At 52.5% G+C, this 27350-nt stretch overlaps 3 protein-coding genes across 5 annotated transcripts; 2 read left to right on the top strand and 1 right to left on the bottom strand.

The window, feature by feature from the left end:
* Positions 1 to 264: 264 nt before the first annotated feature.
* RGL3 (ral guanine nucleotide dissociation stimulator like 3) lies at positions 265 to 15574 on the top strand. 3 transcript variants are annotated; one of them, XM_079114501.1, is made up of 20 exons: positions 265 to 368; positions 791 to 904; positions 1508 to 1731; positions 1836 to 1889; positions 2053 to 2267; positions 7643 to 7785; positions 7868 to 8083; positions 8614 to 8717; positions 8807 to 8891; positions 10018 to 10074; positions 10179 to 10265; positions 10466 to 10498; positions 10580 to 10701; positions 11371 to 11466; positions 11564 to 11632; positions 11716 to 11812; positions 12378 to 12506; positions 12590 to 12704; positions 13656 to 13775; positions 14777 to 15574. In XM_079114501.1, the coding sequence occupies exons 1-19, from the start codon at positions 336 to 338 to the stop codon at positions 13772 to 13774; spliced, it is 2112 nt and encodes a 703-aa protein (XP_078970627.1). In that variant the 5' UTR covers positions 265 to 335; the 3' UTR covers position 13775; positions 14777 to 15574. The 3 variants fall into 3 exon arrangements, with proteins under 3 accessions (XP_078970627.1, XP_078970626.1, XP_078970625.1); XM_079114500.1 differs by having other exon boundaries at positions 13656 to 13796; XM_079114499.1 differs by having other exon boundaries at positions 13656 to 15574.
* A 1442-nt stretch (positions 15575 to 17016) lies between these two features.
* Positions 17017 to 24035, top strand: EPOR (erythropoietin receptor). The gene is made up of 8 exons (XM_079114504.1): positions 17017 to 18766; positions 19600 to 19735; positions 20131 to 20309; positions 20388 to 20545; positions 21029 to 21182; positions 21266 to 21353; positions 22836 to 22923; positions 23018 to 24035. Exons 1-8 carry the CDS (start codon positions 18385 to 18387, stop codon positions 23627 to 23629), a joined length of 1797 nt encoding a protein of 598 aa, XP_078970630.1. The 5' UTR covers positions 17017 to 18384; the 3' UTR covers positions 23630 to 24035.
* A 1431-nt stretch (positions 24036 to 25466) lies between these two features.
* SWSAP1 (SWIM-type zinc finger 7 associated protein 1) lies at positions 25467 to 26863 on the bottom strand. Its single transcript, XM_079115015.1, has 2 exons — positions 26608 to 26863; positions 25467 to 26100 (listed from the first exon to the last, which is right to left on the bottom strand). Exons 1-2 carry the CDS (start codon positions 26860 to 26862, stop codon positions 25597 to 25599), a joined length of 759 nt encoding a protein of 252 aa, XP_078971141.1. The 5' UTR covers position 26863; the 3' UTR covers positions 25467 to 25596.
* Positions 26864 to 27350: the final 487 nt, after the last annotated feature.

The raw sequence follows: 27350 nt of genomic DNA, 5'->3' as shown, positions 1-27350 counted from the left end.
GGTAGCCTTTCCCACTAGAGGATAGAGAACGCTGCCTGGGGACACAGGCCTGCGCTCACTTAGTCCTACACAATTTTAGCTCTCATGCATTTGTGGATAGAGAGAAAAACCCTCACTTGGGGACATGCGAGTCCTTTCTCCTGAGACAGATGGATAGACACCTGTTGGGAGAACCGGGATCTCTCTGTAGTGGGCCTGGGCCTTGCGGTCCGCCTGGGGGCCTCCGAGAGTCCTGGGTCAGCCCCGCCCCGCCCCGCCCGCCCCAGAGCCCAGCCACTGCCCGCCGGCCCTTCCGCCTCACTCAGAGGCGGCACAGAGCAGGACCGGTGCGGGCCATGGAGCGGTCGGCGGGCAAGGAGCTCGCCCTGGTAAGGGGGTTGGGGATCTCGGGACCTCACATCCCCGGTGACCCTCCCCCCGCGTCCCGAAACTTAAGGTGCCCACCCCCAGGACCCTATGTCCCCTCAAATCAGATCTATCTCGGGTTCCCCACTTCGGGACTCAGGGTTCCAGACCCAGTGACGCGGCCGGTTCATCTTAGGAATGGGGTGGGGGTCTTTGGGTGCATCTAAAGGAGGGATCAGAAACATATCCCATGAGACTGAACCCTCATCCCTTTGGAACCTGGGAGGAGGGTACCCACGGCGCGAGGGAACTACCTGGGACCTGCCCTGCTGAGTCTTGTAGACCGTGGCGGGGAAGGGGAACCCGCTGGGAAGGCCCGGCTTGAGTTCCAACGGCTAACGGGGCTGAGGCCCCGGGACTGCCCTGAGCCCGCCTCCGCGTCCAGGCGCCGTTGCAGGACTGGGGTGAGGAGACCGAGGACGGCGCGGTGTACAGCGTCTCCCTGCGCAGGCAGCGCAGTCAGCGCTGGAGCCCGGGGGAGGGCCCTGGGGGCAGCCAGGTGAGGAAGGGGCCGGAGTTGACCAGGTGAGGGCGGGCTGAGCGGAGAGACCTGGGAGTGACCAGGTGAGGGAGAAGCTGGAGAGCAAAGCTAGGGCTGCCAACTGCAGTGGGGCTTGGAAAGAAGGGCGGAGCTTAAAAGGGACCAGGTGAGGGTAGAAAGTTGCTTGGGGGCGGCTAGGTGAATGGGGGTAGACCCAGGAAACACAGTGAGGCCGGGTGATGGCGCCTTCCCGAGCGGAACCTGGGGTAACCAGGAAAGGGCAGAACTGGACAGAAGAGTCTAGGGAAGTCGGGCTGGTGGGCTGGAGCAGGAAAGAGGGGTGGAGTTTAGAAGCAGCCAGGTGAGGGTGGGTGGGGCCTGAGCACAGCCAGTGAGGCGTGACTGGAGGGCTTCGAGAAGCTGGGGTTGGCAAAGTGAGGGACCGAGGGCAGGACTCAGAAGGACAAAGATGTGTGGACCCGGTTGCTGGAGAGTCAAATGTGGACAGGGCAAGGTAAGAAATCCAGAAAGGTTCGGATGCAATGGCGAGCGATGGCCGTGACTGAAAAGGGGCGTGGGGGTTTCTCTGGTCTCACTGCGGTCCCTCCCTGCTCCCTGCAGACCCCCACCCCGGCTGCCGATACCTTCCTCCACTACCGCACCAGCAAGGTGCGGGCGCTCAGGGCTGCACGGCTGGAGCGGCTGGTGAGAGAGCTGGTGTCCGGAGACCGCGAACAAGACCCGGGCTTTGTGCCTGCTTTCCTGGCCACCCACAGGGCCTTCGTGCCCACTGCCCGAGTGCTGAGCTATCTGTTGCCGCCGCCGCCCCCACCGCCACCTCCCAGGTCAGTAGCCCGCAGCAACCAGCAGGAAACACTCCCCCAGCCCAGAGCCCTCCTTCTCGCACCCCCTAGCGCCCCCCTTTCATCTGATGAGGGCTTCTTCCCAGGGTAGAGAGCAAGACGACTGAAGGACAAGATCTGAGCTTCAATAAGAACCTGAGGTTGGCCTCCCTGAAAGGCGGGGGATGAGTGGCGCGTGTTGCGGGGAGAGTATTTCCAAGGTCTGTGGTCAGCCTTGAGGTCCAAGGCCTGGAGGTTGCCTGACCTGAAAGGTTGGAAGGTCCAGCTCTTTGGGCCTAGCTCTGAGCCTGCTCCTCTGGCCAGGGCTGTGGTGTCTGTGCTGGGCTCCTGGCTACGGGACCACCCTCAGGATTTCTGTGACCCTCCTGCCCATCCAGACCTGGGCAGTGTCCGAATTTTTCTGGGCTGGGCAGCCCCAGGGGGTGCTGAGGCCCAGGAAGCAGAGAAGCTTCTGGAGGATTTCTCGAAGGAGCCTGAGGGAGAACAAGAAGAAGAGGAGCTACTGGTGGCTTGGGCAGGTGAGGGGTTCTGGGTACTAGTTGTGTTCTGAGAAGGTAGTCCCAGCATGCTGTCTGTCCTTGGGACGTTCTCCCCACTTTGAGAATCCTTTGGGAGGAGGGGCAGTACCAGGGATTGAACTCAGGGGCACTTGACCACTGGGCCACATTCCCAGCTCCATTTTGTATTTTATTTAGAGACAGGGTCTCACTGAGTTACTTAGGGCCTCGTTTTTGCTGAGGCTGACTTTGAATTCACCATCCTCCTGCCTCATCCTCCAGAGCCGCTGAGATTCCAAGTGTGCATCACCATGTCCAGCTTGGGCAAGGTTTTTAAACTGTCTTGAGTCTCAGTTCTCCCCCCTGTAAAATGAAGATCATAACTTGGTCCAAAGAATTAGCATTTGCCTAGTGCTCCCCCTCCATCCAAAGATACTCTGCCCTTGGCTAGGGACCTGGGTTCAAATGCCAGTATTGTTATTTGCTGACTGTGTGATCATGGATAAACCACTTCACCTCTCTGAACTGAAAAGTGGGGGTGATAACAGTGCTTATTTCTTTATTCATGCCACAAATATTCAGCTGCTGGTTTTGGCCATGTAAGAGTGGACTAGGGCTCCCAGTTCCTTAGGAAAGATATTCAGTAAGCAAGAAAACAAATGAATAATGAGGGCTTGGCCAATAGTTTTATTTCTATTATTGCTGTTTCACTGATCTTCATTATTAGATAAGTACTACTTTAATGAAATATGCCATTAGTCATATTGATATTTTATTGTAGACTGGGTGCCAGCAACCTATCTGGCCCTTTATAGAAAAAAGTTTGTTGACCACTGATGTTGAACATTTTTGGAGTAAAGGAAAATACCTGTAAACCTTATTCAGGTTTTTTTTTTTTTTTATTGTAAACAAATGGGATACATGTTGTTTCTCTGTTTGTACATGGCGTAAGGCATACCATTTGTGTAATCATAAATTTACATAGAGTAATGTTGTTTGATTCATTCTGTTATTTTTTCCCTTCCCCCCACCCCTCCCACCCCTCTTTACCCTCTATACAGTACTTCCTTCCTCCATACTTGCCCCCCTCCCTAACCCTAACTCTAACCCTAACACTAACCCTTCCCTCCCCCGCATTATGTGTCATCCTCCAATTATTAGCGATATCATTCGTCCTTTGGCTTTTTGAGATTGGCTTATCTCACTTAGCATGATATTCTCCAATTTCATCCATTTGCCTGCAAATGCCATAATTTTATCATTCTTTATGGCTGAGTAATATTCCATTGTATATATATATACCACAGTTTCTTTATCCACTCATCAATTGAAGGGCATCTAGGTTGGTTCCACAGTCTGGCTATTGTGAATTGAGCAGCTATGAACATTGATGTGGCTGTGTCTCTGTAGTATGCTGATTTTAAGTCCTTTGGGTATAGGCCAAGGAGTGGGATAGCTGGGTCAAATGGCGGGTCCATTCCAAGTTTTCTAAGGAATCTCCACACTGCTTTCCAGAGTGGCTGCACTAATTTGCAGCCCCACCAGCAATGTATGAGTGTACCTTTCTCCCCACATCCTCGCCAACACCTGTTGTTGCTCGTATTCTTGATAATCGCCATTCTAATTGGGGTGAGATGGAATCTTAGGGTGGTTTTGATTTGCATTTCTCTTATTACTAGAGATGTTGAACATTTTTCCATATGTTTGTTGATTGCTTGTTCAGGTCTTTGTTGACATGTCACGTCCTCACAGTGGCTTTCTTTGACGCTCTCCTGACAGCCCCTCCCACCCTGTGTGTCCACTTAGTCTGTCTTATTTTTCTGCACAACACTCTTGACATCCTTTCCTGGAGTCTGACTTTTGTTCATCTCTGTAGCCTGTGAGCACAGGAGAGGAGGATCATATTAGTCTTGTCCTGACGCTGTCCCCAGGAGCAGGAATCGCATGGATTAGTTGACTGAATAATTGTATCCTGCTTACAGAGTATCAGCTTTCAGCCATCTGTGTTTGATCTGATCCTTATCACAAAAGCTTCTATCTCCCTAATCCTTATCCTTTAATCCTCAGATTAAAGTGGCCACATTCCTCTCTGCTTTCCAAAGTGGCAGCCACTTCTCTATCCCTGGTGACAAAGTCTCAGTTGTTCATATATTCACATCCCCGTCTTCCCTCCTGGTATTTTGCTTCCTTTGCCTTCAAGGTTTAATCAGTGAATCCCAACTCTTTAGAACCACACAGTCCAATGTGGTTACTAGCTATTTAAGTTAATCAAAATTAAATTTATTAATTTAAAAAAATAAAAATTCACTTTAGCCATTATGCTAGTCAAGTTTCCAGAGCTCAGTAGCCACACTGAAATGTTCAGGTAGAACACATGTTGACCATGGTGGAAAATTCTGTCTAAAGTGTTGCTGTAGTGGGGCATCATGCACACTTGCAATCCCAGCTACTGGGGAGGCTGGGGCAGGAGGATCAAAAATTTGAGGCTAGCCTTAGCAACATAGTGAGAATCCATCTCAAAATAAAAATTTAAAAAGTGTGTAGCTGAGTGTTAGAGCACTTGCCTAACATGGGTAAAACTCTGTGTTCCATCCCCATTACTGCAAATAAACACAAAATAAATAAACATTTTTAAAAAGCATTTCTGTAGGCCCCTTGAGGTCAGAGGAGAAAAACGAATATTTATTGAATACCCTACCATGTGTCAGGGTCTGAAACACTTTAACATCTCTATTTTGAGTTTACTTTTTGCTATGGAAAATTTCAGACATACACAAAAGTAGAGAGACTAGTAAAAATAACATTTAGACACCTATTACCTACCTTCAACAATTTTCAAATAGACAAAAAAAAAAGTTAGGATGTCTCAGACTTATGTCATCCCACGCTTAATTGCTTTGGGAATGCACTTGTAACCAAGAGGCTTTTAAAGCATAACCTTCATGTCCATACACACTTCCAGAAATACTTAATATATTTTTGGGGATTGAACTTAATATATTTTACTGGGGATTGAACTCAGGGGCACTCAACCACTGAGCCACATCTTCAGTCTTATTCTGTATTTTATTTAGAGACAGGGTCTCACTCAGTTGCTTAGGGGCTCCCTTTTGCTGAGGCTGGCTTTGAACTTGAGCTCCTCCTGTCTCAGCCTCCCGAGCCACTGAGAATACAAAGTTAATATATTTTTAAGTCCATATTCAGATAACCCCATTGTCTCTAAATTGTCTGTTTTACAATGTTTCTTCAAATTGGAATGCAAAGAAATTCCACTCAAGGAATCTGACGGCTTCTTTCCTAGGTCTCTGCTATTCTATGACGGTTCTCCCCTTCCCTTCCTTTGGTCTGATGCCATTGTGGGGGGTGTCCTTTGTCCCTTCTCAGTTCACCTGTGTGGTCCTCATGGTGTCATGCAGGTGTTCCTCTAGCCCCCTAATTGCTCTAAATATCTAAGCATTAGATTTGATTTAGGTGGAATTTTTTCTCCAACACTCACTTATAAAAATTAATATTTTGTAATGCCATGTGTCCTAATTTGAAAGAGAGATAATATTATATGAAGGAGAAAAAATGAAAGTCACTTATACAATAGCAGGGTTTTTTTGTTTTTGTTTTTGGTACTGGGTATTGAACCCAAGGCACTTACCCACTGAGCCACATCCCAGCCCTTTTTTGGTATTTTATTTAGAGACAGGGTCTCACTGAGTTGCTTAGGGCCTTGAACTCATGATCCTCCAGTCACTAGGATCACAGGTATGTGCCACCCGCCTGGCATAGCAGATGTTCTTGATGTGCTAATGCCTTGGCCTGCCTCACTTGGACTCGTGATGAGGGTGTGCAGTGACTTTGCCTGTAGTAGCATCACAGTGGAGCTGACAGCCACAAACACTCGTGTGGGAGGGTGCACCGACAATGCAAAGACAGTGACATGGACATTGGTGACATTGTTTTCCAAAATGATGAATAATACTTGCAATTTCCAAACAAAACAAAGTCCAGAGTCTCAAGGACCTTGCCTTCTTGAAGCCAAGATAATTTGCTTATGAGCAAAGCAATCAGATTCTAGTACAAATTATAGTAAACAGCTTTCCTGTGAGACAAATCTCTGGGAGGCCATTGGAGTTTGGGTGTCTAAATTGGCTATGCAGTCATCCCCTCCAGGAGGCAAGATCTTTGTTCCAAAATGTCCCCTAGGGGGCGCCACCATCAAAACCCACCTCAGAGAAATTATTCTGGTTTATGGAATACTTTATAGCAGTCTGGTATGCATATCTCATTTGCCCTCTTGAAAGAATCCAAATAAAGAAGTCAAGGCACACATAGATCAAAAAGCATGCTTTATCTTGATTCACACAGCAAGCCTGGTGGGCAAGTTTGGGTTTGAATTTGGGACTTCTTTTTTTCTTTTGTAATGCAGGGAGGGATCCCAGGGCTTTGTACATGCTAGGCCAGCACTCTTACCACTAAGCTACACCCCAGTCCTGAATTTGGAACCTTCTGACGGTTTCTGACAACAACCTTCCCTCTCTCCAAAGAGCACAGAGGAGTCTGAATTTTTTTTCTTTTTCTTTTTTTATAGTTCTGAGGATTGAATCCAGGGCCTTGTGCATGAGAGGCAAGCACTCTACCAACTGTGCTATGACCCAAACCAAGTCTTTTTTTTTTTTTTTTTTGGTTGTAGATGGACACAACACCTTTGGTTTTTATTTATTTATTTTTGTGTAGTGCTGAGGATCAAAAACGCAGTGCCTCATGCATGCTGGGCAAGCACTCTACCACTGAGCCACAGACACAGGTCCCCAGCCCAATCTGATCTTAATACAACCTCCAAATCATTTTCTACTCCAGCCTTTGAGCACCTTGCTTCAAATCCCTGCCCTGCCCTTTACTGAAGGTGTGACTTAGGGCAAATTGTTCAGTGCCTCAGTTTCCCCACCTTAAATGGTGGACAAATTATAGTACCCCCTTCATTGGGGTTAGTGTACTGAGCTAGAAAGGTCATTCATGGGAGGTATTCATTATTGTTGCTATTACATCTTTAAAACTACTCGGAGAGTTCACTCTATAGGTGAGCAAAGTGAGGTTCAGCAACATAAAGGGATTTGCCTGAGATCACACAGGCAGCCCTGGATTCGAATTTGAGGGTTTTGGTGTTTTTGTTTTGTTTTTCCCAGGGATTGAACCCAGGGGCACTCAACCACTGAGCCACATCCCCAGCCCTATTTTGTATTTTATTTAGAGACAGGGTCTCACTGAGTTGCTTAGCGCCTTGCTTTTGCTGAGGCTGGCTTTGAACTCACTATCCTCCTGCCTCAGCCTCAGGAGCCACTGGAATCACAGGCGTACACCGTTGCCCCGGCCCAATTTGAGCATCTTTAACCCCATGTAATTCTCAGGACCTCCCAGGGCTGCGCAGGCCCCCAGACCTGACTCCCCTGAGGGCTGCGTGGAAGAGGATGAAGGGCCCAGGCGGGAAGGTCCCGAGCTCCTGGACTTCTGTGTGGACGCGGTGGCAGAGCAGCTGACCCTCATGGACGTGGTGAGGACTGCAGACTGGCAGAGGGGGCAGGCGCCGGGAGGCAGGTCGCGGGGCACCTACCCACCCGCCTTCCCTTGCCCAGGAGCTCTTTGCACGCGTGCGTCCCTGCGAGTGCCTGGGCTCGGTGTGGTCGCAGCGAGACCGGCCAGGGGCCTCGGGCGTTGCCCCCACCGTGCGTGCCACTGTGGCCCAGTTCAATTCAGTGACCGGCTGTGTGTTGGGCTCTGTCCTCGGGGCGCCGGGACTGGCCGCCCCTCAGAGGGCTCAGCGGATCGAGAAGTGGATCCGCATCGCCCAGGTGGGTGGAGGGGCGGGTGAGCGGGAACTGGGTCGGGGGCACAGGGCGGCGAAGGAAGGAGGGCTGGGGTTGGAGATGGGAGGAGCTGGGGACAGCAGAGGGGTGCTGGGTAGGGCTGGGGATGAGAGGCGAGAGCCGGGGTGACGGGAGAAGATTGGAGGCAGGTCCTGAAGGAGCCCGGGTGGAGGTGAGGCAGGAGCCAGAGCCTGGAAAAGAAGAAGACCTGGGGCGTCGGGACAGAGGGAGGGACGTAAGGAGTTGACACCCGCGGTGACCTGGGTTCGGGAAAGAGAATTCTAGGTCCAGGAGAGAGGCTGTGGACACATGCAGGGACCCGGAGAAGGAAGGGGTGGGAGGGGGAGAAGCCCACATTCAGAGGGAGGGGTCCCCTAGAGGAGGAGGGAGGGGCTTAGCTCCTCACGTGTGGGGCAAGACTTAGGGGGTCTACCTGGGGTTAGAGGTCATAAGACCAAAGGGCCTGGTGCCTGGGAGTCAGACATGGAATGTGACCAGTGTCACCACCCCGTCAGTGCTGCCGAGAACTGCGGAACTTCTCCTCCTTGCGAGCCATCCTGTCCGCCCTGCAGTCTAACCCCATCTATAGGCTCAAGCGCAGCTGGGGAGCCGTGAGCCGGTGAGCCTGGGTGGAGAGTGGGGGCCACCCCATCCCAGGGCTGACCTTCCCAGCTGCTGACCCCAGACCACCCCTCTCTGTCCCTCCAGGGAACCGTTATCCACTTTCAGGAAACTTTCACAGATTTTCTCCGATGAAAACAACCACCTCAGTAGCAGAGAGATTCTTTCCCAGGTACAGACAACCTGCAGCCCAGTGAGTCTGAGGTCCAGCAAGGGGAGTTGAGACCAGGCAGGGGGCATTGTCTTGTCCTGTCACAACATTCAGTGTCCTTTCCCCGCATCACAGCTGGGACCCTTCCCTTGTCCATACTCGGCCCCACATTTTAATTTTTCTGGTCTTTCCATGAGAGCTCACACTGGGTCACAGCCTTATTTACTCATTCAACAACATACAAGAAGTCACGAGGAAAGGTCACTTAAGGTCAAAGTCATAACCAAGTGTGAAAATAATTGTTCTGGGGATTTACCTTGATAAGCAAGATTTTTAAATATGGGCCAACAAGTCAGATTTGTTTTAGGCTAGAGTTAGGGCCTAAGTACAACCAGGAGCTGGTTCTTAGAGAGAATCCAGACTAGATGGAGTGTGGGGCCTGTCCCATGGGCCTGGAACCCTCAGGAAGCATGTGGGACTTGTTCACTCACCTTCTGCAGGTCTCGGCCTCCTCACAGAGGCTTGGCTGCACCCTCATCACTTCCTCATGCCACCTGCCTGCATTACTGCCCTTGTCCCTGCCCAGCTGCCGTGGGTTCAGCCTGGTCACTGCTGTCTCCCTCATTAAGTCTCTCCATCAGGCCAGGAATTCTCTCATTCACTGCTGCCTACCCTGTGCCCAGAACAGTGAATGGCACTTAGTAGGTGCTCAGTAAACAAATGCCTTGGTAGTGAAGACATATCTCAAATAATGAGGGTTCAAGGGACAAGCCCTGCCTAAGCACCTACTGTGTGCTAGGCACTATTCCTGCCATGCCCTTGGCCAGACATGATCACTGTCCCAGGAGCAAGGGGCACTCGAACCCTAGACAGGGAGACACAGCCTATGGTGACTGCGGAATTACCAGGCAGAGCAACAGGATGAAGCAGATTCCCAGTGGGCCCGTTGCGTCCAGGCTGGGGACAGGGTTCTCTTCTGTGCTCTCCCCCCGGCTCCACACGCACTCTCTCCAGGGTAGCCCCCTCCTTGGGTTGGCTTGTACAACTGGCTTGTCATCCTTGAAAACAAGTGGGCCTTGAGGTGACCTCGCTGAGGAAGGGTCTGAGGACATCCCAGGAACACTCAGTCCTGCCCTCCCCCCACCAGGAGGAGGCCACTGAGGGACCCCAAGACGAGGACAACCCTCCAGGAAGCCTGCCTTCAGTGAGTGTTCTAGTTTGGGATGGGGGTTGAGGGCGACCCTGGGGAGGGATGTGAGGTGATGGGGTTGGTGACAACTGCTGGTGACTGGCACTTGGGGGCTGCAGAAACGGCCCCCAGGTCCTGTTCCCTACCTTGGCACCTTTCTCACGGATCTGGTTATGCTGGACACAGCCCTGCCGGACATGTTGGAGGTCTGACCCCTAGCCCTTGCCTCCTGACCCCAGCCGCACTAACCTGGCACAGTAGACCCCTTACCACCCACCCTGAATCCTGCCTTGTAGTCCTGACCCCAGCCCCCTTAGCACAGTGGAGCTCCTGACATCTTAGCTCTTGACCTTGACCCTTTAACCTTGACTTTGGAGGCTCGAGTTCAAATAAACTTTGCCCCCAGGGGGATCTCATCAACTTTGAGAAGAGGAGGAAGGTGAGTGGCCCTGGGGTGGGTACCAGGAGGGTGGCCTGAGGGTGCGGCAGGCGGGCAGGGTCTTAGGTGCTGCCCCCTCAGGAGTGGGAGATCCTGGCCCACATCCAGCAGCTACAGAGGCGCTGTCGGAGCTACAGCCTGAGCCCCCACCCACACATCCTGGCTGCCCTGCGTGCCCAGCGCCAGCTCAGCGAGGACCAGAGGTGACCACCCTGCCTCCCAGCCCAGCCCCACCCCTGCTGACCCTGGATCACACACAGGGTCCTGCTCACCCAGTGCACCTCTCTGGCTCCTCCCAAGACCCCCACCTGAGGCTGGATCCCAACCTGTGACCTCTAGCCCAGTTCAAGGGTTGCCACTGACCTCTAATCCCACTCTGGACCCCACCTGCCATTTCAACTTCAACGTGTGACATCTGTCCATCTGTTGTCTTCCCTGCCTGATCCCATCTGATGGATGAGTCCCTTTGTGGGACCTCTGCCATCTGAGTCTCAGACCCTAATAACTGACCTGGGTTCCGAGCTGTTCCCTCCAGCCCGGACGTCTACCTGACCATTCAGCTCAGCTGCCAATTGCGTCCTTTCGTTCTCTCAAGTCCGTGACCTCCACTGTTGATCCCAGTAATTACCTGGTCCTGAACTTTAACCTTGACCCAATTTACCTTATCCTTATCTGTCTTGCCACTCAAGCCATCCCACCCCGTCCCTAACGAGCCCTAATCCCTCGGTGACCTGATTTCTACCCCGACCCTGACTAGCCCCTAGCTTCTCCCCCTCCACACCCAAATCTGACCCCAGATGATGCTTTCTTCTATCTCCCCATTCCTCTTTTGATGCCTGGACCCAACCCCCATCACCACACTGACCCCTCAGCTACCGAGTCTCCCGGGTCATCGAGCCACCAGCTGCCTCCTGTCCCAGTTCCCCACGCATCCGGCGTCACATCAGCCTTACCAAACGTCTTAGTGCGTGAGTGTTGGGGCTGCTGGGGTGACATGGGCAGATCCTGAGGGGCTACTCCTGGGCCGAGTCTGGCATTAGCCTCATCCCCTGTCCCCATCCTCAGGAAGCTGTCCCGAGAGAAAACCTCATCACCTGGTAATAGTCCAGGAGACTGTTCATCGCCCACCTCCAGGTGGGTATCCCAGTTGCAATGGACTAGAGACAGCAGAGCCATGGGTCAGGGCAGCCTCCACCTCAGGCTCTGTGTCCCCTCAGTCTGTCTCCAGGGTCCCCCCCATCCAGTCCTAGAACTAAGAACCCTCCTTTTGGAAGTCCTCCAGCTTCTCCAGGGCCCCAGGGCCCCAGCACCAAGGTACCACGCCTGCCTGTGTTTGCATGGAGGGCTGTGGGTGCGTGCGTGTGTGTGTGCACAGGAGTGTGGGGCCAGGCATGTACACAAGGGACCAGTTGAGCTCTCTGGGGGTCCATCCAAGAGACCGTGTGTCTCCATTGCCCTGTTTGATGGGTCACCGCCTGCTGGCCTCTGCTCAGATCTGCACCCGAGCTTTTGTCACCCGCAGGGCATTCTCTGGGCACGCACCCTCTTCTCCGTGTGTCCAGGAGCCTGCGTACCTAAAGGGGACCGTGGCCTGAACCCCTGGGTGGCGCTCTTCCCTGGCCTGGGCTCTGTGTACGCGCACTGCCTTCCACTACTCAGGATTTGCGTGGGATGGGCTTGTGTGTCGGGGTCCTGTGTGATGTGAGCTCTGTGTATGAGGGGATGCGTATACGTGGGCCTGTGTGTCCCTGATTCTGGGGGCGTGGGGGACATTGGCTTGTGCGCACTGGGGACCCTGAACAGGGGCCTATCGAATAGCCCACTGGAGGAGGGGATTGCAGATGGCCAAGGCTGCAGCCCCTGCCCGCACTGCCTACAGCTGCCCCTGGGCCCAGACCTGCCCCCGAGCAGCCCTCGCGTCCCCCTCCCGGGGCCCCAGACCTCGGAGGCCCGGGTGATTCGTGTCAGCATCGACAACGACCATGGGAACCTCTATCGGAGCATCTTGGTGAGGGGCTGGGCTGGAGGCTTGCTGGGCACAGCCTGCCCTGGGGGCGGGGCTGCCCCCTCACCTGCTGCCCCTGCTTCCAGCTCACTAGTCAGGACAAAACCCCCAGCGTCGTGCAGCGAGCCCTGCTGAAGCACAGTGTGTCCCAGCCCTGGGCCCGAGGCTACCAGCTCTTCCAAGTCCTGCCTGGGGACAGGGGTGAGCAGGGACGGCTGGGAGGCCTGTGGGAAGGCAGCGGATTGACCAGGGTCAAGGGTGGAGCCCAGGGTTACCTGGGCTCACAGGGTCACAAGGTGGTTCAGGCAGAGTTAGGGGTAAGAAGGAGCAGGGTGGGGAGGGAAGTAGTGCAATGTCACGGGTGTGCATGACATCTGACCACTCCCTGCTATCACGCCCTCCGGTAGGAGCCTGTCCTGGCTCAGCATGACACAGGGGGCGCTGAGGTCGTCCTTCTAGGATGTATGGGCCAATGAGATCGTCCTGGTCAGATGAAAGGAGGGACTGGACAAGTGTGTTCGACCTTAAATTCTTAGGATCATGAGGTTTTTCGGGCTCAGCCTGGTGGGGTGGAAGATGGGGGAGGGTCTGAGCTTAGATATTTAAGGAAAAGAGTTGTTTAGACTCACCCTGGGGACCCTAGAGACACCTGAACTTGGAGTAGGAGACAGCCACGTGGTCTTGAACACAAGGCAGGGGAGCATGGGCTTGTTCAGTGTGGAGGCAGGTCAGAGGCTGTCCAGTCTTGGACAAGGAGAGGCAAGAGTCCTGGCCGAAGGTTGGCTGGACATGGGGAAAGAATGTATGAAACTGCAAAGGCCATGAACTTGAGCAGGCTGGAAGTGGGAGTCGTCCAAGTTCATAGGGACGCCAGCCTGAGCTTGGCTGGGACGTGGTAGGGGGCCAGGAGGTGTGCAGGGAGTTGTGGTGTGGGCTGTTTAGACCCCCTGGATGGTGGTAGGAGGTGGCCTAGGTGCTGGGAGAGCTCACCATGTTGTGTCCGTTTAGACAGGGAAGTTGTCACTACCCCCAAGGAGAAGAGAATGAGGTGGGATCAGCACTAGCTGGAGGGACCCAGGCTGTCCAGGTCCTAGAACAGATAGAGGTTGCCCGGGCCCTTTGTGAACCACCACCATCTCCACTCCTGGCCAGAGCTCCTGATTCCTGACAACGCCAACGTCTTCTATGCGATGAGTCCAGCTGCCCCTGGGGACTTCGTGCTACGGCAGAAGGAGGGGACCCAGCATACACCCTCTGTCTCCATGAACTGAGGTGGCCCTCTCCTCTCTCCAGGTCACAGGCCCCATGGGCATCTTGGGACCTGGGTTCTGCCACCATGGGGGTGGGGAGCCCCTTTCCTGGAAAGCTTCCTTCTGTGATAAGCCCTCTCCAGCTTTAGCCCTTCAGACCCCTCCCACTGACCTTCTGGGTCCTGGATCCTTATTCCCATGACATTAGCATGCAGGGTGTCTGCAATGACAACAAAACGCAGAGAAGACTGAGAGTCCTAGGAACGGCAGTGAGTGAATCATGGATGCCAGAGTGGACTCTGTCCCACCCAGATGCCTCCCCGACTTTTGGGGGCGTAATGTGCCTCTCTCCTGTCATGTACAGAGGAGAGTGAAGATTTGAAGTCCCAACAGAAACAGAAACAAATTACCTTTATCACTTAGGAGTCTGTAAGGGCCCTGAAGATGGAAAGAGCATGTGAGCGCTCACGATGGGGTAGAAAGAAGGGAGCAGTAGAGAAGGCAGAGGAAGAGCTGCATGGCTACTACAGACTAGTAATTGTGATTAACAGTGATATTAGCATGCCCACCGAGGGCTTCCAGTCCCAGCTGGGCATCCACTAGGGGCTTTTTTTTTATCTCACTATGTTAATCAGAGTTCTTTCTGCTTTAAGTGGTTAAAATCCTTTTCTAACAGGCATGTACCAAAAGGAAAATTGATGGCTCACATAATTGAGAAGTCCATTGGCTCTGGCTTCAGGCACAGTTGGATCCAGGGACTCAAAAGATACCAGAATTTTGTTGCTATTTCTTGGCTCTGATTCTCTCTGAGAATGAGACTATCTGTTATCCCCCAAAATCCAGTTACCTTTTTGTATGGTAATAGAGCCACTGATTTTTAGCTAGCCATTCAAATGAAAGCTGCATTTCCTAACTCCCTGCAGCAAGGTGTGGCCATGTAAGATATAAAAGGAAAGGATGTTCCCCTCAAAGGGAGGTGGGTGCGCCTCCAACTCCCTCCTTTTTCTGCTGTTTGGAATGAAGATGTGAAGTGGATCATCTTGGATTGTGCTCCACATCTTCTGAATAACTGAGCAACAATCTGGAAGGAGCCTGGACCTCTGTAACCAAGGAGCTGCCATTTTAGAAAGTTGCTACCAGAGTGTCACGTAGGAGAGAAATAAATTCCTCTCTTACTGAAAGCTTTGTTCCTTGGTTCCCTGTGACAGTAACCAAAGAATATTGTGATCAACATAGCCCTATGCCGAGGCAGGCTCACCTCAAGGGAGCAGAGCCAGGTCCACATCCCACCTGTGCTGCCCATCCTGCTTCTTAAATTGGTCCCGTTCCCCCAGTGTTGGAGATTGAACACTCGAGAAACACCGAACAGAGAGAGAAAGAGGGAGCGAGAGGGGGAGAGATCTGTCGGTAGAGGAGGGGATCCAAGGCTGGTGCCTGGGGGAGCGGGGGTGTCCTGCCCTTTCGTAGATTTCAGATTTCTTTCTTATCTTGTCCATGTGACCAAAAAGTGGAATAACCAAGAACAGGAAAGGAGCTGTCCAGGGTACAGGTAGGAAGGGAGTCAGCCGTCCAGAAGGGGCTCCTTAACAACTCCCTTCTGGGAGGAACAACTTCCTGGAGGCAGGTAACCCTGGCAACAGGTCAGAGGAGGGGGAGTGCTCTGGAGTATCAGCAGTTTATCTCCTTTTGAATCAGTCCCCACCTTCTGACCATCATCATCACCTGACTGACAGTCCTTTGGCCTGGCCTCACTACCCTCCCAGGCGGACAGATCTCCTCCTTCCCACTGCGACCACAGCAAAAATCCCAGAGCAGGTTCATAGAGGAAGAGCTGCATGGGTACTGCAGACTAGTAATTGTGATTAACTATTGGAACATTAACTATTGGACCATCCTGGGTCACGTGTCTATCCATGAAACAAATGCCATTCAGAGGAATGGCATATGCTGATTGGCCAGGTAGGGGTCCTCTGCCCACCCCTTGAGCTGGCACAAAAAGCTCAAGCTAAAGGGGTGGTGTCTGGGCAGGCACAGGCAGGGAAATTAAATTTGGGTGCTGTATTAGGAGGAGGAGGAGGAGAAATTCTGGCGAATGGCAAAAAAACAGTTCTTCTGGTTCTTCCTTGTTTTGAGTGCTGGGGATTGAACCTGGGGCTCTCACATGCTAGAAAAGTGCTCTCCCACTGAGCTGCACCCCAGCCCCAGTCCCTGTGGTTCTAACATTGTCCCTGGAGAAATAGCAAGGAAGGCCCAGGTACTATCCGGAGTTGGAGAGGAGATAGACAAATCTAACTTTGCAGAGGCCGGATGACCGCATAGTACACACGGTGCTTCTCAGAGTTCTGTAAGCATAAAGACCCGAGGACCCCTGGGATATAACAGCATCCTATGCGAACTAGTCCAGGCAACTGATAACTGCCATCCTCCCTGAGTGCTCATTGTGTGCCAAGGTTTGTTTTAAGAATTTCACTCAGGCAGGCATGGTGGTGCACGCCTGTAATCCCAGCCACTCTGGAGGCTGAGGCAGGAGGATCACAAGTTTAAAGCCAGCCTCAGCAATTTAGCAAAACCCTAAGCAACTCAGTGAGACCCTGATTCAAAATAAAAAGTAAAAAGTGCTGAGATTGTGACTCAGTGGTAGAACACTTGCTTAGCATGTGTGAGGCCCTGGGTTCGAGTCTCAGCCCCGCATACAAATAAAAAAATGTTCAACAACTAATAAAAATATTTTTTTAAATGTCAAAAAAAGGAAAAGAAAAAAATAATCTCATTGAACTCTCACCATACACCTGAGGACTGAGCACTGTATTAGCTCCACTTTATACATGAAGGACTGAGACTATCGAGGATTACTATTGAGTTACCTCAGGGTAAGTGACAGGTGTTCAAACCAGAATAATACAACTCCAGAGTGGATGTGCTTAACTATGAGACCAGTTTCAAACTTCAAACTACGACTGAGTGTCTCTCTGTCTCTATCTCCCTCCAAATGCCAGTTTCCTAAGGAAGAAATTTTCCTTGATTTGTGTATTTACTGGGGATAGAACCTAGGGCCTGGTACATGCTACGTAAGTGCTTTATCACTGAGTTACACCCCAGTCCCAACTTCTGTAGTTTCCTTCCTCCCTCCCTCCCTCCCTCCCTCCTTCCTTCTCCCCCACCCTCCCTTCCTCCCTCCCTTCCTTCTTCCCTCCCCCCTCCCTCCTTCCCTCCCTCCCTCCCTCCCTCCCTTCCTTCCTTCCTTCCTTCCTTCCTTCCTTCCTTCCTTCCTTCCTTCCTCTTTTGTTCAGGGGCACCCAGGCATAGTTGTAACCAGTGGCTACACAGATGCACTGTCTGTCTACGTCTCTTAGCTTGGTTCTTCCTTTTTCAGGGAGCAGGAACTGGGACTTGAACCCAGGGGCACATTACCACTGAGCTATGTCCCCAGCCCTTTTTTTATTTTGGAGTCTGTTCCCCGTCTGCTAAGTCACTTAGGGCCTTGCTAATCTGAGGCTGGCCTCAGACTCCTGCCTCAGTCTCCCCAGCTGCTGGGGTTACAGGCGAGCCAGTGGGTTCGTCCCTAATCTTTGACACCACAAATACTTTTACTGTGTACCAGGCTCTGTTCTAGGTAATGGGACCACAGTAACCAAGACAAGGGTCAAAGGTCCCTACCCCCATGGACTAGTGAGTGCAACCAATCAACAACAAAACAATATATGTCAGGTGACAGGCACAGTAATAGTCAAAAAAGAAAAAAAAAGTTGTTTAAAGGTGATGGAGGCCGGGCGGTATGTGGCAGGAGGGTGATCAGGGAGGGCTTCAATGAGGAGGCAAGTTGGAAAGAGGTCTGAATAAGGTGAGGGAGTGAGCTCGGTGGCTAGCTGGAGGAAAAGGCTTCCAGGGAGAGGGAAGGAACAGTGACCGAGCTTGTGTTAACTTCACCATCTTGTTATTTCTTCCCTCCTACTGGTAAAGATGCCTCTCTCGTTACTCCATCTGCCTGCCCCAACATCCACAAGAAAAGGGAGCCTCTTTTCCCAGTAAATCCAGCTAAAATTTCAAGCTGGAAGCTCACTGGATTCTCATGGGTAACATGCCCACCCTGACCCAATCCCTGAGGGCCAGGGAGTGGTGTGCTCTGATTGGCTAGTCTGGGGTAGGCAAGAGCAATGATTACCCACCCCCTTCCATAGGTCTGTACCTCTGTGCAGCTATGTACCCCAGATGAAGAAATTCAGTCCTAGGGAATAGATTCGATGATTTGTTTTATAATTTCCAGATTATTAAAAGAACTACATACTCTGAATAAGATAAAATGGCATGTGTGTAAAAATGTAAGCAGAATTTTCCCCCCCAAATCATAAATGAAATCTCACTGGAGAATATGGGTAGCTTTACAAATGAAGGACCATGCTGTACATTGTGGTCAGCAGCACAGCCTAGCACTGCTCATATACTCGATTGCTTGTCATTATTATGATTATTATTTCCAGTCTGGGGAGAGATGCTGATCAGCGGGATAATATCAGTAGTTTACGTTTTTTGAATGCTTGGTATGCATCAGGCTAGGTTTGATAGATGAGAATAAAGATTGGATAAGGTAAAGTTACTTGTTTAGGGTCACATAGTCACATACAGTGTGTCCCATGTTGCATTTGGAGCTGTTCCTAGCCTCCAAGGGGCCGCTGGTCCCAGGAGGGCCCCTGCCCCCTCCCCCAGGGTGCTTATCTCTGCCCAGGCTGCGAGCTGGTCCCGCCCCTTCGGGGGAGCTGCCTCTTGGAGGCTTCTGGCCGGGAAGGGCTGCCTGGTCAGCTGTGTCCGGTGGAGGCAGCTGTCGACCTCAGCTGTGGACCTTGCCAGGGACTGGGTCCAAGGGGCAGGAGCCCTGGGCTCCCAGGGGCAGGGGTCTAATCATGGACCACCTCTGGCCACCCCTTTGGCCCCAAGTTGGTCCCCTCTGCCTCCTGCTTGCTGGAGTGGCCTGGGCACCCCCACTCAACCTGCCCAATCCCAAGTTTGAGAGCAAAGGTAAGAATGGACTCTGTGTGAGCTCCCACCCCGAGTCCCGGAGGGCAATGCTGGGGCCTGAATTCCCAACCTGGGTCCTGGGGGCCATACCAGGTTCTGCACCTCCAGACTGGATCCTAGGGACCAAGCTAGTGTCCGCACGTCGCATTGAGGCATGCTGGGGTCTAAGTCCCCAGAATGGGTCCGAGGGAAGAAGTTAAGAGAGGGGCATAAGGTTCTTATGTTATCTTTTCAGGGAGTCTGGGACATGCTAAAGCATAATGGAACAAGGGTGATGCTGGGTCAAGGCTTCCTGGAGTCAGAGTCCCTGGGGGGAGGGAACCAAGCGGACCCTCCAGTTGGGAAGGGAGTCTAAAGCCCGGGTCCGAGTCAGAGGGGCCAGGCTGCAGGCGACTGTAAACACGGTTTGTGGGCGACCGCCAGAACCCTAGCCCCGTCGGGTCGAAGAAGGGGGCGGGGGACACGGTTGGCGCTATCAGGAGCCTGCTGGGGCAGATAGGGGACCGCCTCCTCCATACACACCCACTGGTGCGCATGTCCAGGGCTGGAGCTGCGCGGGCGTCTGGGGCAGAGCTCTTGAAGGTGGTGCACTGTTCAGCTGGCCACGGGGTGGGGGTGTGTGTGCATGGGGTGGGGGATAGTAGGCAAGCAACCTGCATTTGGGAGTTTCAGGTGCACCCCCTCTGCAGACCCCAGGAGGGCCCTGCTGGGGAGAGGTTGGGGCGGTGCTTTTTTCTTATCGCGTCAGCACAGGCGGCGGAGGGAGGGGAAGGGGGCTGTGGCCAGAGACAGGGCTCGACTTCCCTGACCCCCTCCCATTGCCACTTCCCCAGCGGCCCTGCTGGCAGCCCGCGGGTCCGAAGAGCTTCTGTGCTTCACGGAGAGGTTGGAGGACTTGGTGTGTTTCTGGGAGGAAGCCGCGAGCTCTAGGATCGGCTCCCACAACTACAGCTTCTTTTACCAGCTCGAGTGAGTCAGGGCAGGTGTCCCAGCCGGTGTGTGTCGCGAGGTGAGGTGCGGGCAGGGTAGAATTTCCTGGAGGTCATAGCCTGAGGTGTCCCCAGGAGTCGGGTTGGAAGGCGCCTCCAGTTGTGGTCACTGGTGGCAAATCTAGCGGGCCAGGTCTAACGCTCCCCCTAGTGGCAGGTGCTGGAATACTCCGGTGATCACCGCTTTCACGCCACCCCAAACATCAGGACTGGGGCAATATGACTTCGACTCTGGACTCAGGCGTCACTACCCTGGGGCTGGGGCGCTCCCCGGTGGTAGCAACCAAAATGCCACCGCGGTCTGGACAAAACAGACACATTTCTCAGCTCCCCCACCCAATTTGCTCCTTCTCTCCCGGGTCCCCCGACGCACAGGGGTGAGCCATGGAAGCCGTGTCACCTGCACCAGGCGCCCATTTCCCGTGGCGCGGTGCGCTTCTGGTGCTCGCTGCCTACGGCCGACACATCGAGCTTCGTGCCCTTAGAGCTGCTAGTCACAGCGGCTTCCTCGAGCACTCCGCGCTATCGCCGTATCATCCACGTCAACGAAGTGGGTAAGTGGGCGGGGAATGGAGGAGGGGTCGGGGTCCGGGGTCTTGGTCCCCGCCCACCCTATCAACCCCACTCTGCAGTGCTCCTGGACGCCCCAGACGGGCTGTTGGCGCGGCAGGCCGAGGAGGGCGGCCACGTGGTGCTACGGTGGCTCCCGCCTCCTGGGGCACCCATGACGACCCACATCCGCTACGAGGTGGACGTCTCGGCCGGCAACGGCGCAGGGGGATCGCAGAGGGTGAGGCCTGCCAGGACCGCCCAGCCCCGGCAGCTCTGCAGCGGACTGCCAGGCCTCCCTAAGTGCCCACCCAGAAGGGCCCCGCTCTCCAGGTCCGGTTCCTCCAGTCCCGTCCCTGACGGCCCACATCCCTCTGCTAGATGCCCAAGACAGCTCCACGCCCATTTACACATTGGCCCTTTGCCAATGCCCCTCTGATCCGCTTTCAAACCCGAAGTCTGTCACTCTTGTATCCTAAACTGCACGCTCCAGGACCGAGTTCACTCTACGCTGTCCGGTCCCGCCTTCCTGTAGCGCAGGTCCCGCCCCGTGCTATGGGATCCTCACTCTGATTGGCCTAGAGCTTTCCTGGGGATATGCCCCTACCCTCATTGGCCCAGACTCAATGTGTGGGCGTTTCCTCCCTCTCTGAGTGGCTGGGTCCCTGCAGGGCCCGCCCCAAGCGCCCTTCTCTGTTCGCCCTCCTCTTGTGCCCGCCCCCAGGTGGAGATTTTGGAGGGCCGCACCGAGTGCGTGCTGAGCAACCTGCGGGGAGCCACGCGCTACACCTTCGCGGTTCGTGCGCGTATGGCCGAGCCGAGCTTCAGTGGTTTTTGGAGCGCCTGGTCTGAGCCTGCGTCGCTGCTGACCGCTAGTGGTGAGACCCAGGTCGGGGTGTAGGAGGAAGTGGGACGAAATGCCGGGCAAACCTTATGCCCTGACCTACTGCCCGCCTCCTAGACCTGGACCCCCTCATCCTGACGCTCTCCCTCATCCTGGTGCTCATCCTGCTGCTGCTGGCCGTGCTTGCCCTGCTGTCCCACCGTCGGTGAGCCCCCATCTGGGGTCGTGGCCCAGATCCTTCCAGGAGCAACTCACTAGGGAAAACTAGACTCAGGGGCAAACACTCGCCCAGGGTCACACAGTGACCAGACCCAGACCCTTGGTTAAAATTATCTGCCCCCCTGGGAACGTGCACCTGGTTTTCTTTGTACCTCAGTGTCAGTTCTTTCTTGGATTCCTTTGCTAGTTCCTTTTCCTAGTGTAATCAATTTTATGAAATCAACCAGATGGTCTTAATGGAAAGATTTAGGCTCCTGAATGGCCCTCGACCCTCGCTGACAAGTTCCTTAGATGCTTAACGATCTGACTAGCCATTCTGAGGTGTTTCTCATTCCAAGCACACGTCATGCCTTTGTACACCCCCAGGTCTTTGTACATGCTGTGCCTTCTGCCTGGGATGTCCTTCCCGCCTTGTCCACTAAGTAATTCACTAGTCGTCTTTCACGGCCCTGTTCATTTATTGGTTGGAAAGTACATATTGGTTACCAACTATCTGCTACACACCGAGGAGAGAGTGAACAAGCCAGATCTTGCTTACGAGTTCCTTGACCTTGTGGATCTGATGGTCAAGTCAACAAACAAGGCAGACAACAAACAAGGGACCCAACAGATATTTGATTATAAATTGGGATGAGTGATATCATAGAGACAAATGGCATAGGGATAGTTAGGGAAGGTTTCTGGGAGATGGTGACACTGGAGTAGAAACCTGAAAGTTAGTAGGAAACATCCATGGGAAAAGTGGGGAGAAGAAACTGCAAGTGCAGAGGCCCTTTGGTGGGAATGAACTTGGGACATTGAAGCAGCTACATGAAGAGTTATCTGGCTGGAGCAGTGTGTGCGGGGGGAATGCTGAGTGAGGTAAGGGAAGACTGCAGCCTGATCACACAGGGCCTTCCGTGGGGCTGCGGGAGGAGTTTGGATTGTATTCTTTGTGTGTGTTTGTGTGTGTGTGTTGGGGATGGGACCCAGTGCCTCCGGAGTGCTAAGTGTGCCTTCCACCCCTGAGCTACATCCCCAGCCCTGTTTTATTCTGAATGCATTAAGAAACCATGGAAAGGAGTGATAAGAGTAATGACAATAATGGGCCTCCAGGGCTGGGGTTGTAGCTCAGTGGCAGAGTGCTTGCCTAGCATGTGTGAGGCACTGGGTTCGAGTCTCAGCAGCACATATGAATAAATAAAATAAAGGCTCATGGACCTTTAAATTAAAAAAAAAAAATTAAAATAAAAAAATAACGGACTTCCAGGCAAAACCTGGACCAGGAGTAGGAGCAGGAGTCAGTATATGTGGAACTCCTATCATCCTCGCAAATCGGACCTCACTGTTCCCCAGTCCTGATGTACCCCTTCGTCTCCATCATGACCATAGCGACCAGGAATATTTCTGTGCATGTGACTGGGAGCTAAGAGCAGCGGTGAGTGTTCAATGACTCTGTCCTTGAACCGGTTTCTGTCAATTTCAACAGGGCCCTGAAGCAGAAGATCTGGCCTGGCATTCCAAGCCCGGAGAGTGAGTTTGAGGGCCTCTTCACCACCCACAAGGGTAACTTCCAGGTAGGTGGCCTGGTTGTCCCCTGAGGGCCTGGAGTTCTCCTGCTTCAGAAAGTGCAAGTCCAGGTCTTTGAGCAAGCCGGTTTTGTTTCTCCAGCTGTGGCTGTCCCAGCATGATGGCTGTCTATGGTGGAGCCCCTGCACCCCCTTCACAGAGGACCCACCAGCCTGCCTGGAAGTCCTCTCAGAACGCTGCTGGGGTGCTGCCCAGGCAGTGGAGCCAGGAGCAGATGATGAGGGGCCCCTGCTGGAGCCAATGGGCAGTGAGCATGCCCAGGACTCCTATCTGGTGCTGGACAAGTGGTTGCTGCCCCAGAGCCCATGCAGTGGGGACCTCCCAGGGCCTGAGGACAGTGTGGACATGGTGGCTGTGGATGAAGGCTCAGAAGTGTCCTCATGTTCATCTGCCTTGGTCTTGAAGCCCAGGCCAGAGGGGGCCTCAGCTGCCAGCTTTGAGTACACCATCCTGGACCCCAGCTCCCAGCTCTTGTGTCCACGAGCACTGCCTCCTGAGCTGCCCCCCACCCCGCCTCACCTGAAGTACCTGTACCTCGTGGTTTCTGATTCAGGCATCTCAACTGATTACAGCTCAGGGGACTCCCAGAGAGCCCGAGGGGGCTCGTCCGATAGCCCCTACTCCAACCTGTATGAGAACAGCCTTGTCCCAGCCCCTGAGCCTCTGACTCCCAGCTATGTGGCCTGCTCTTAGGACTCCAGCCTACAGACGCTTGGGGATCCAGCATGACCCCAGTGCCCATTTGGGTCCAAGACTTACTGAATGGGAATGGTGAGGTTGCCTCAAGGTTAGGGGTGCTGCTAACTTTGACTGTCTGCCCAACCCATGCTGCTCAGAAAGTCCCAACTTTGCAGTATTTTATAATATGTATGGGTTGTTTTTTTTTTTATATGGATAAAAAAAATATGTAAATTTTTCTACTATGACTTCTGCAAACTCTGTAAACCCCACATTTTCCTGGGCCCTGGCCATAGGGGCAGCAGTTAAAGTTCTTGATCTTAGTCTGAAATTTTGGACCTAGCAATTTGAAGACTAATCATAATAAAATAAATTAAAAAGTCATATAAGTTATACTAGCTGCTATAACAAGCAGCTTCTAAATCTTTCTCTTTTGTAGCTGGTGGGAAGCCATTTTAGGATGAGTTGGAGGCTCAGACTCTTTTGGTCTGTAGCCTCATCTTCTCTTAGGATGACCTTGGGGACTTAGATAGATCCTCTACATTCTGCCAGCCAATAAGCAAAGGGATACAGCAGAACAGCAGAAGATTCCATGGTCCATTTTAGGGATCTCATCTGAAAATAGTCTCTCTTCTCACATTCGAGGAGTCAGAAAGTCATGTGACCCAACTGGAACCATGGGATGCTGGGAAACGTAATTTGATTGTATACCTGAGGAAAACTTTTTAGTAACCCTCTAATTAGTCTCTACCACTAATAATGTCAATAAAATAATAGCTCACAGGGCTTTATTCTGAATCAGGCTTTTTTTTTTTTTCTTGGGTACTAGGGATTGAACCCAGGGGTACTTTGTTACTAAGCTACATCTCCAGTTATTTTTTTATTTTGAGACAGGGCCTCCCTAAGTTGTTGAGGCTGCCCTAAAACTTACAACCCTCCTGTCTCAGTCTCCCGAGTTGCTGAGATTACGGGCTTTTGTGCTACACCTGGTCAGGCCATGTTTTAAAGAAAGCACTGGTTTCTATAATTGCAGCTACTCAGGAGGTAGAGGCAGGAGGAGTCCAGGCCAGCCTCAACAACTTAAAGAGATCCTGTCTCAAAAATTTAAAATAGGGCCGAGGATGTAGCTCAGTAGTAGAGCATCCCTGGGTTCCATCCCCAGTACTGGGGACCAAAAAAAAAAAAAAAAGGAAAGAAAGCAAGCAAGCTCTGGGATGATGCCAAATATTATGGCATTTAACAGCAATTTTCATTTAACCACTTTTTAAAAATATTCTTTGTCAGTGGACTGTATTTTATTTACTTATATATGGCGCTCAGTATCGAACTTGGTGCCTCACACATGATACCCTAGTGCTCTACCACTGAGCCAAGACCCAGCCCTAATTTAACCACTTTTAAAGTTTGTCTTAACCAGAGAAAGCTGAAAATATTCATACCTTATAATACAGAAATTCCACTTCTAAATATATACCCTAAGTATATATCCTGGTATACCTATGTACCAGGACATGTATACTAGAATGTTCAAGTAGTAAATATATCAATTTGATGAATAAATTAGGGTATAGTTGCACATGGACTAATATACAACAGGGAAGAAGGACTGAACTAGAAAATGTGGCTGAGTCTTAGCAACAATGTTGAGTGGGCAAAGAAGGAAGTCTCAGATTACATTTACTATGAAACTCTTTATACAGTTTGAAACAGTAAAAAAAAAAAAAAGAACTGATTGAGCATAATATGTACATGATAATAGGGTGTTTTTGTTTGTTTACAGTATTGGGGATTAGAACCAGGGTCTCACACATGCTAGGCAAATGCTCTACCACTGAGCCGCCACCCCCCCCCCCCCCAAATCTTATAATGCTAATTTTTAAAGAGAAGAGAAAGAGCACTTTAGTTCTTGAATCTGCACATGTCCCTGAGGCAAGCATTCTAGTCTTTGGAAACTGAGGCAGAGAGGTTGTCGTGCACCACGCTCAGGGCTGGCCTCCAGGGCTTGAACTCTTAACTGAGCTGGGGTCATAAGCCTGGGTGGGCCACCGGGTTATCTTCATCTCTCCATCTAGTTGGAAAGTCACACACCACTCTGTCCTGGGGCCCAGCCCACTTGGCTCAAGGCAGGCTCGCATGCGGCACTCTCCTGGGCCTGGTGCATCTGGCCGCAGCCAGCACTGGGCAGGGAAATACCGCTGGAGCAGTGCCAGCTGCAGGGCTTCCCCACTGTCTCCTTCCTCTTGAGTCTGGAGGGCCACTATGAGCCCACAGTCCCGGTTGGGTCCACCTCGGTGGCTGAAGTAGGCAACAGTATCCAGAAGCAAGGCAGCCAGGTAGGCGGCTTCCTGGGGCCCAGGGTCTTCGGCTAGATACTCCTCCAGACCATCAAGCAGCAGTAGGGAGGGGGCAGGCCCTGGGGCCTCATGGGCAGAGCACAGGAGCCGGAGAAGCTCTCGGGTTGAGGGTGGGTACTGGAAGCGAATCTTCTAGAAGATTTGAAAAGAAAGAAAAAGCCAGATTCAGCCCAGAAAGTCAGACTCCCGGTAATGGCAGTCCCTGGACAGCTGGTTCCCGGATGACAACGTGGTAAATATTCTTCTGTGGATCCTTTTTCCAGCACTGCCGTCTATTAGTTAAGGACAAATCTTGCCACTGAAAACCTGTCCCCAGCATCATTCTCAGTCTGATCCAAGCCTTGAAAATTTAGCTCCCTTGAAATCAACTCCGGTACAGACAAGTCCCACGTTTAGCCCCACCCCTCACTTAACCTTGACTCCGCCCTTCTGGCACCGCCTCTAACACCACCCAATGTTGGATGGTTTTCCACTCAATTAAGCTCCCCTTGGTTCCAATCTTCACACACTCCTGACTCCACCCCATCATGGCTGCTCGGGTTAGCCCTCTCGCCATCCCCGCCATGGACCCACCTATCACTCAATCCTCGACCCACCCCGCTATTGGCTGGCATACTTCTGGTCCCGCCCCACCGTTACCTGGAGCCGCAAAGGGTCGAGGGCTGCACCGGTGCTGCGGGGCAGGCTTTGAAGAGGCCTACGAGTCAGGAAGAGAACAGGGCCTCGGCCCTCTCCTGCCGCCTCCAAGGCCGCCGCAAATAGCAGCGCTGTTTTACCGGAGCCTGGAGCACCGAGTAGCAGCAAAGGCGGCCCTGCCTCAACCGTGTCTTCCCGGGTTTCGACCGCGCTGTAGCCGCTTAGCACCCGCCTCAGCGTCTCCGCCATTCGCAACATATCTCTGTCCAATCGGGGGCGCATTCCCAGCCTTGATCCCGCCCAAACTGAGGCCTCATTGGTTACAGTAAACTTAGCTCCTCTATTGGTCCTTGGAGCTGTCCATCAAAAGTAGACTCTTTGCTAGCTCCTCCCCTGGCCAATGGACAGATAACCTAGTGTGAGCTTAGACAAATGGGGGATTTTAAGAGAGACAAGACCTTCCTCTGAGGGAGTCTGCTGGGGGAAATAGCACGAGTACTATTACCGTGAGCGAATCAGCTACTCAGACCAATATAAACGTTGAGTGTTGGAGGAAGCAGGACCAAATCATTGACATTACTTCAAGTCTCCTAGCCTAATTTTGCTCACCTGTAAAATGGGTCTCATGGTATCTCAGGGCAATATTGATGGGCATGTGTCTGTGTGTGGTTTTGATGATGTCATCCCACGACAACCAAAAAGTATAGAAGGATGAGTTGTGTGCTTGTGTCTCTACACAGCTGAAT

The sequence above is a fragment of the Sciurus vulgaris genome (genome assembly GCF_902686455.1).
Source record: "Sciurus vulgaris genome assembly, chromosome: 16".
Lineage (NCBI taxonomy): Eukaryota > Metazoa > Chordata > Mammalia > Rodentia > Sciuridae > Sciurus > Sciurus vulgaris.
Note: the sequence above shows the minus strand (reverse complement) of the source record. Positions and strands in the feature narration are given on the sequence as shown.

What these genes read in the sequence shown, in the direction of transcription:
- EPOR (XM_079114504.1), top strand. Translation starts at nt 18,385, where the DNA reads ATGTTGCATTTGGAGCTGTTCCTAGCCTCCAAGGGGCCGCTGGTCCCA. An exon ending in TCCCAAGTTTGAGAGCAAAG is followed by an intron (nt 18,767 to 19,599) that starts GTAAGAATGGAC and finishes CCACTTCCCCAG; the next exon opens with CGGCCCTGCTGGCAGCCCGC. An exon ending in CATCCACGTCAACGAAGTGG is followed by an intron (nt 20,310 to 20,387) that starts GTAAGTGGGCGG and finishes CCCACTCTGCAG; the next exon opens with TGCTCCTGGACGCCCCAGAC.
- RGL3 (XM_079114501.1), top strand. Translation starts at nt 336, where the DNA reads ATGGAGCGGTCGGCGGGCAAGGAGCTCGCCCTG. An exon ending in CGGGCAAGGAGCTCGCCCTG is followed by an intron (nt 369 to 790) that starts GTAAGGGGGTTG and finishes CTCCGCGTCCAG; the next exon opens with GCGCCGTTGCAGGACTGGGG. An exon ending in AGGGCCCTGGGGGCAGCCAG is followed by an intron (nt 905 to 1,507) that starts GTGAGGAAGGGG and finishes TGCTCCCTGCAG; the next exon opens with ACCCCCACCCCGGCTGCCGA.
- SWSAP1 (XM_079115015.1), bottom strand. Translation starts at nt 26,862, where the DNA reads ATGTTGCGAATGGCGGAGACGCTGAGGCGGGTGCTAAGCGGCTACAGC. An exon ending in TCGACCCTTTGCGGCTCCAG is followed by an intron (nt 26,101 to 26,607) that starts GTAACGGTGGGG and finishes CAAATCTTCTAG; the next exon opens with AAGATTCGCTTCCAGTACCC.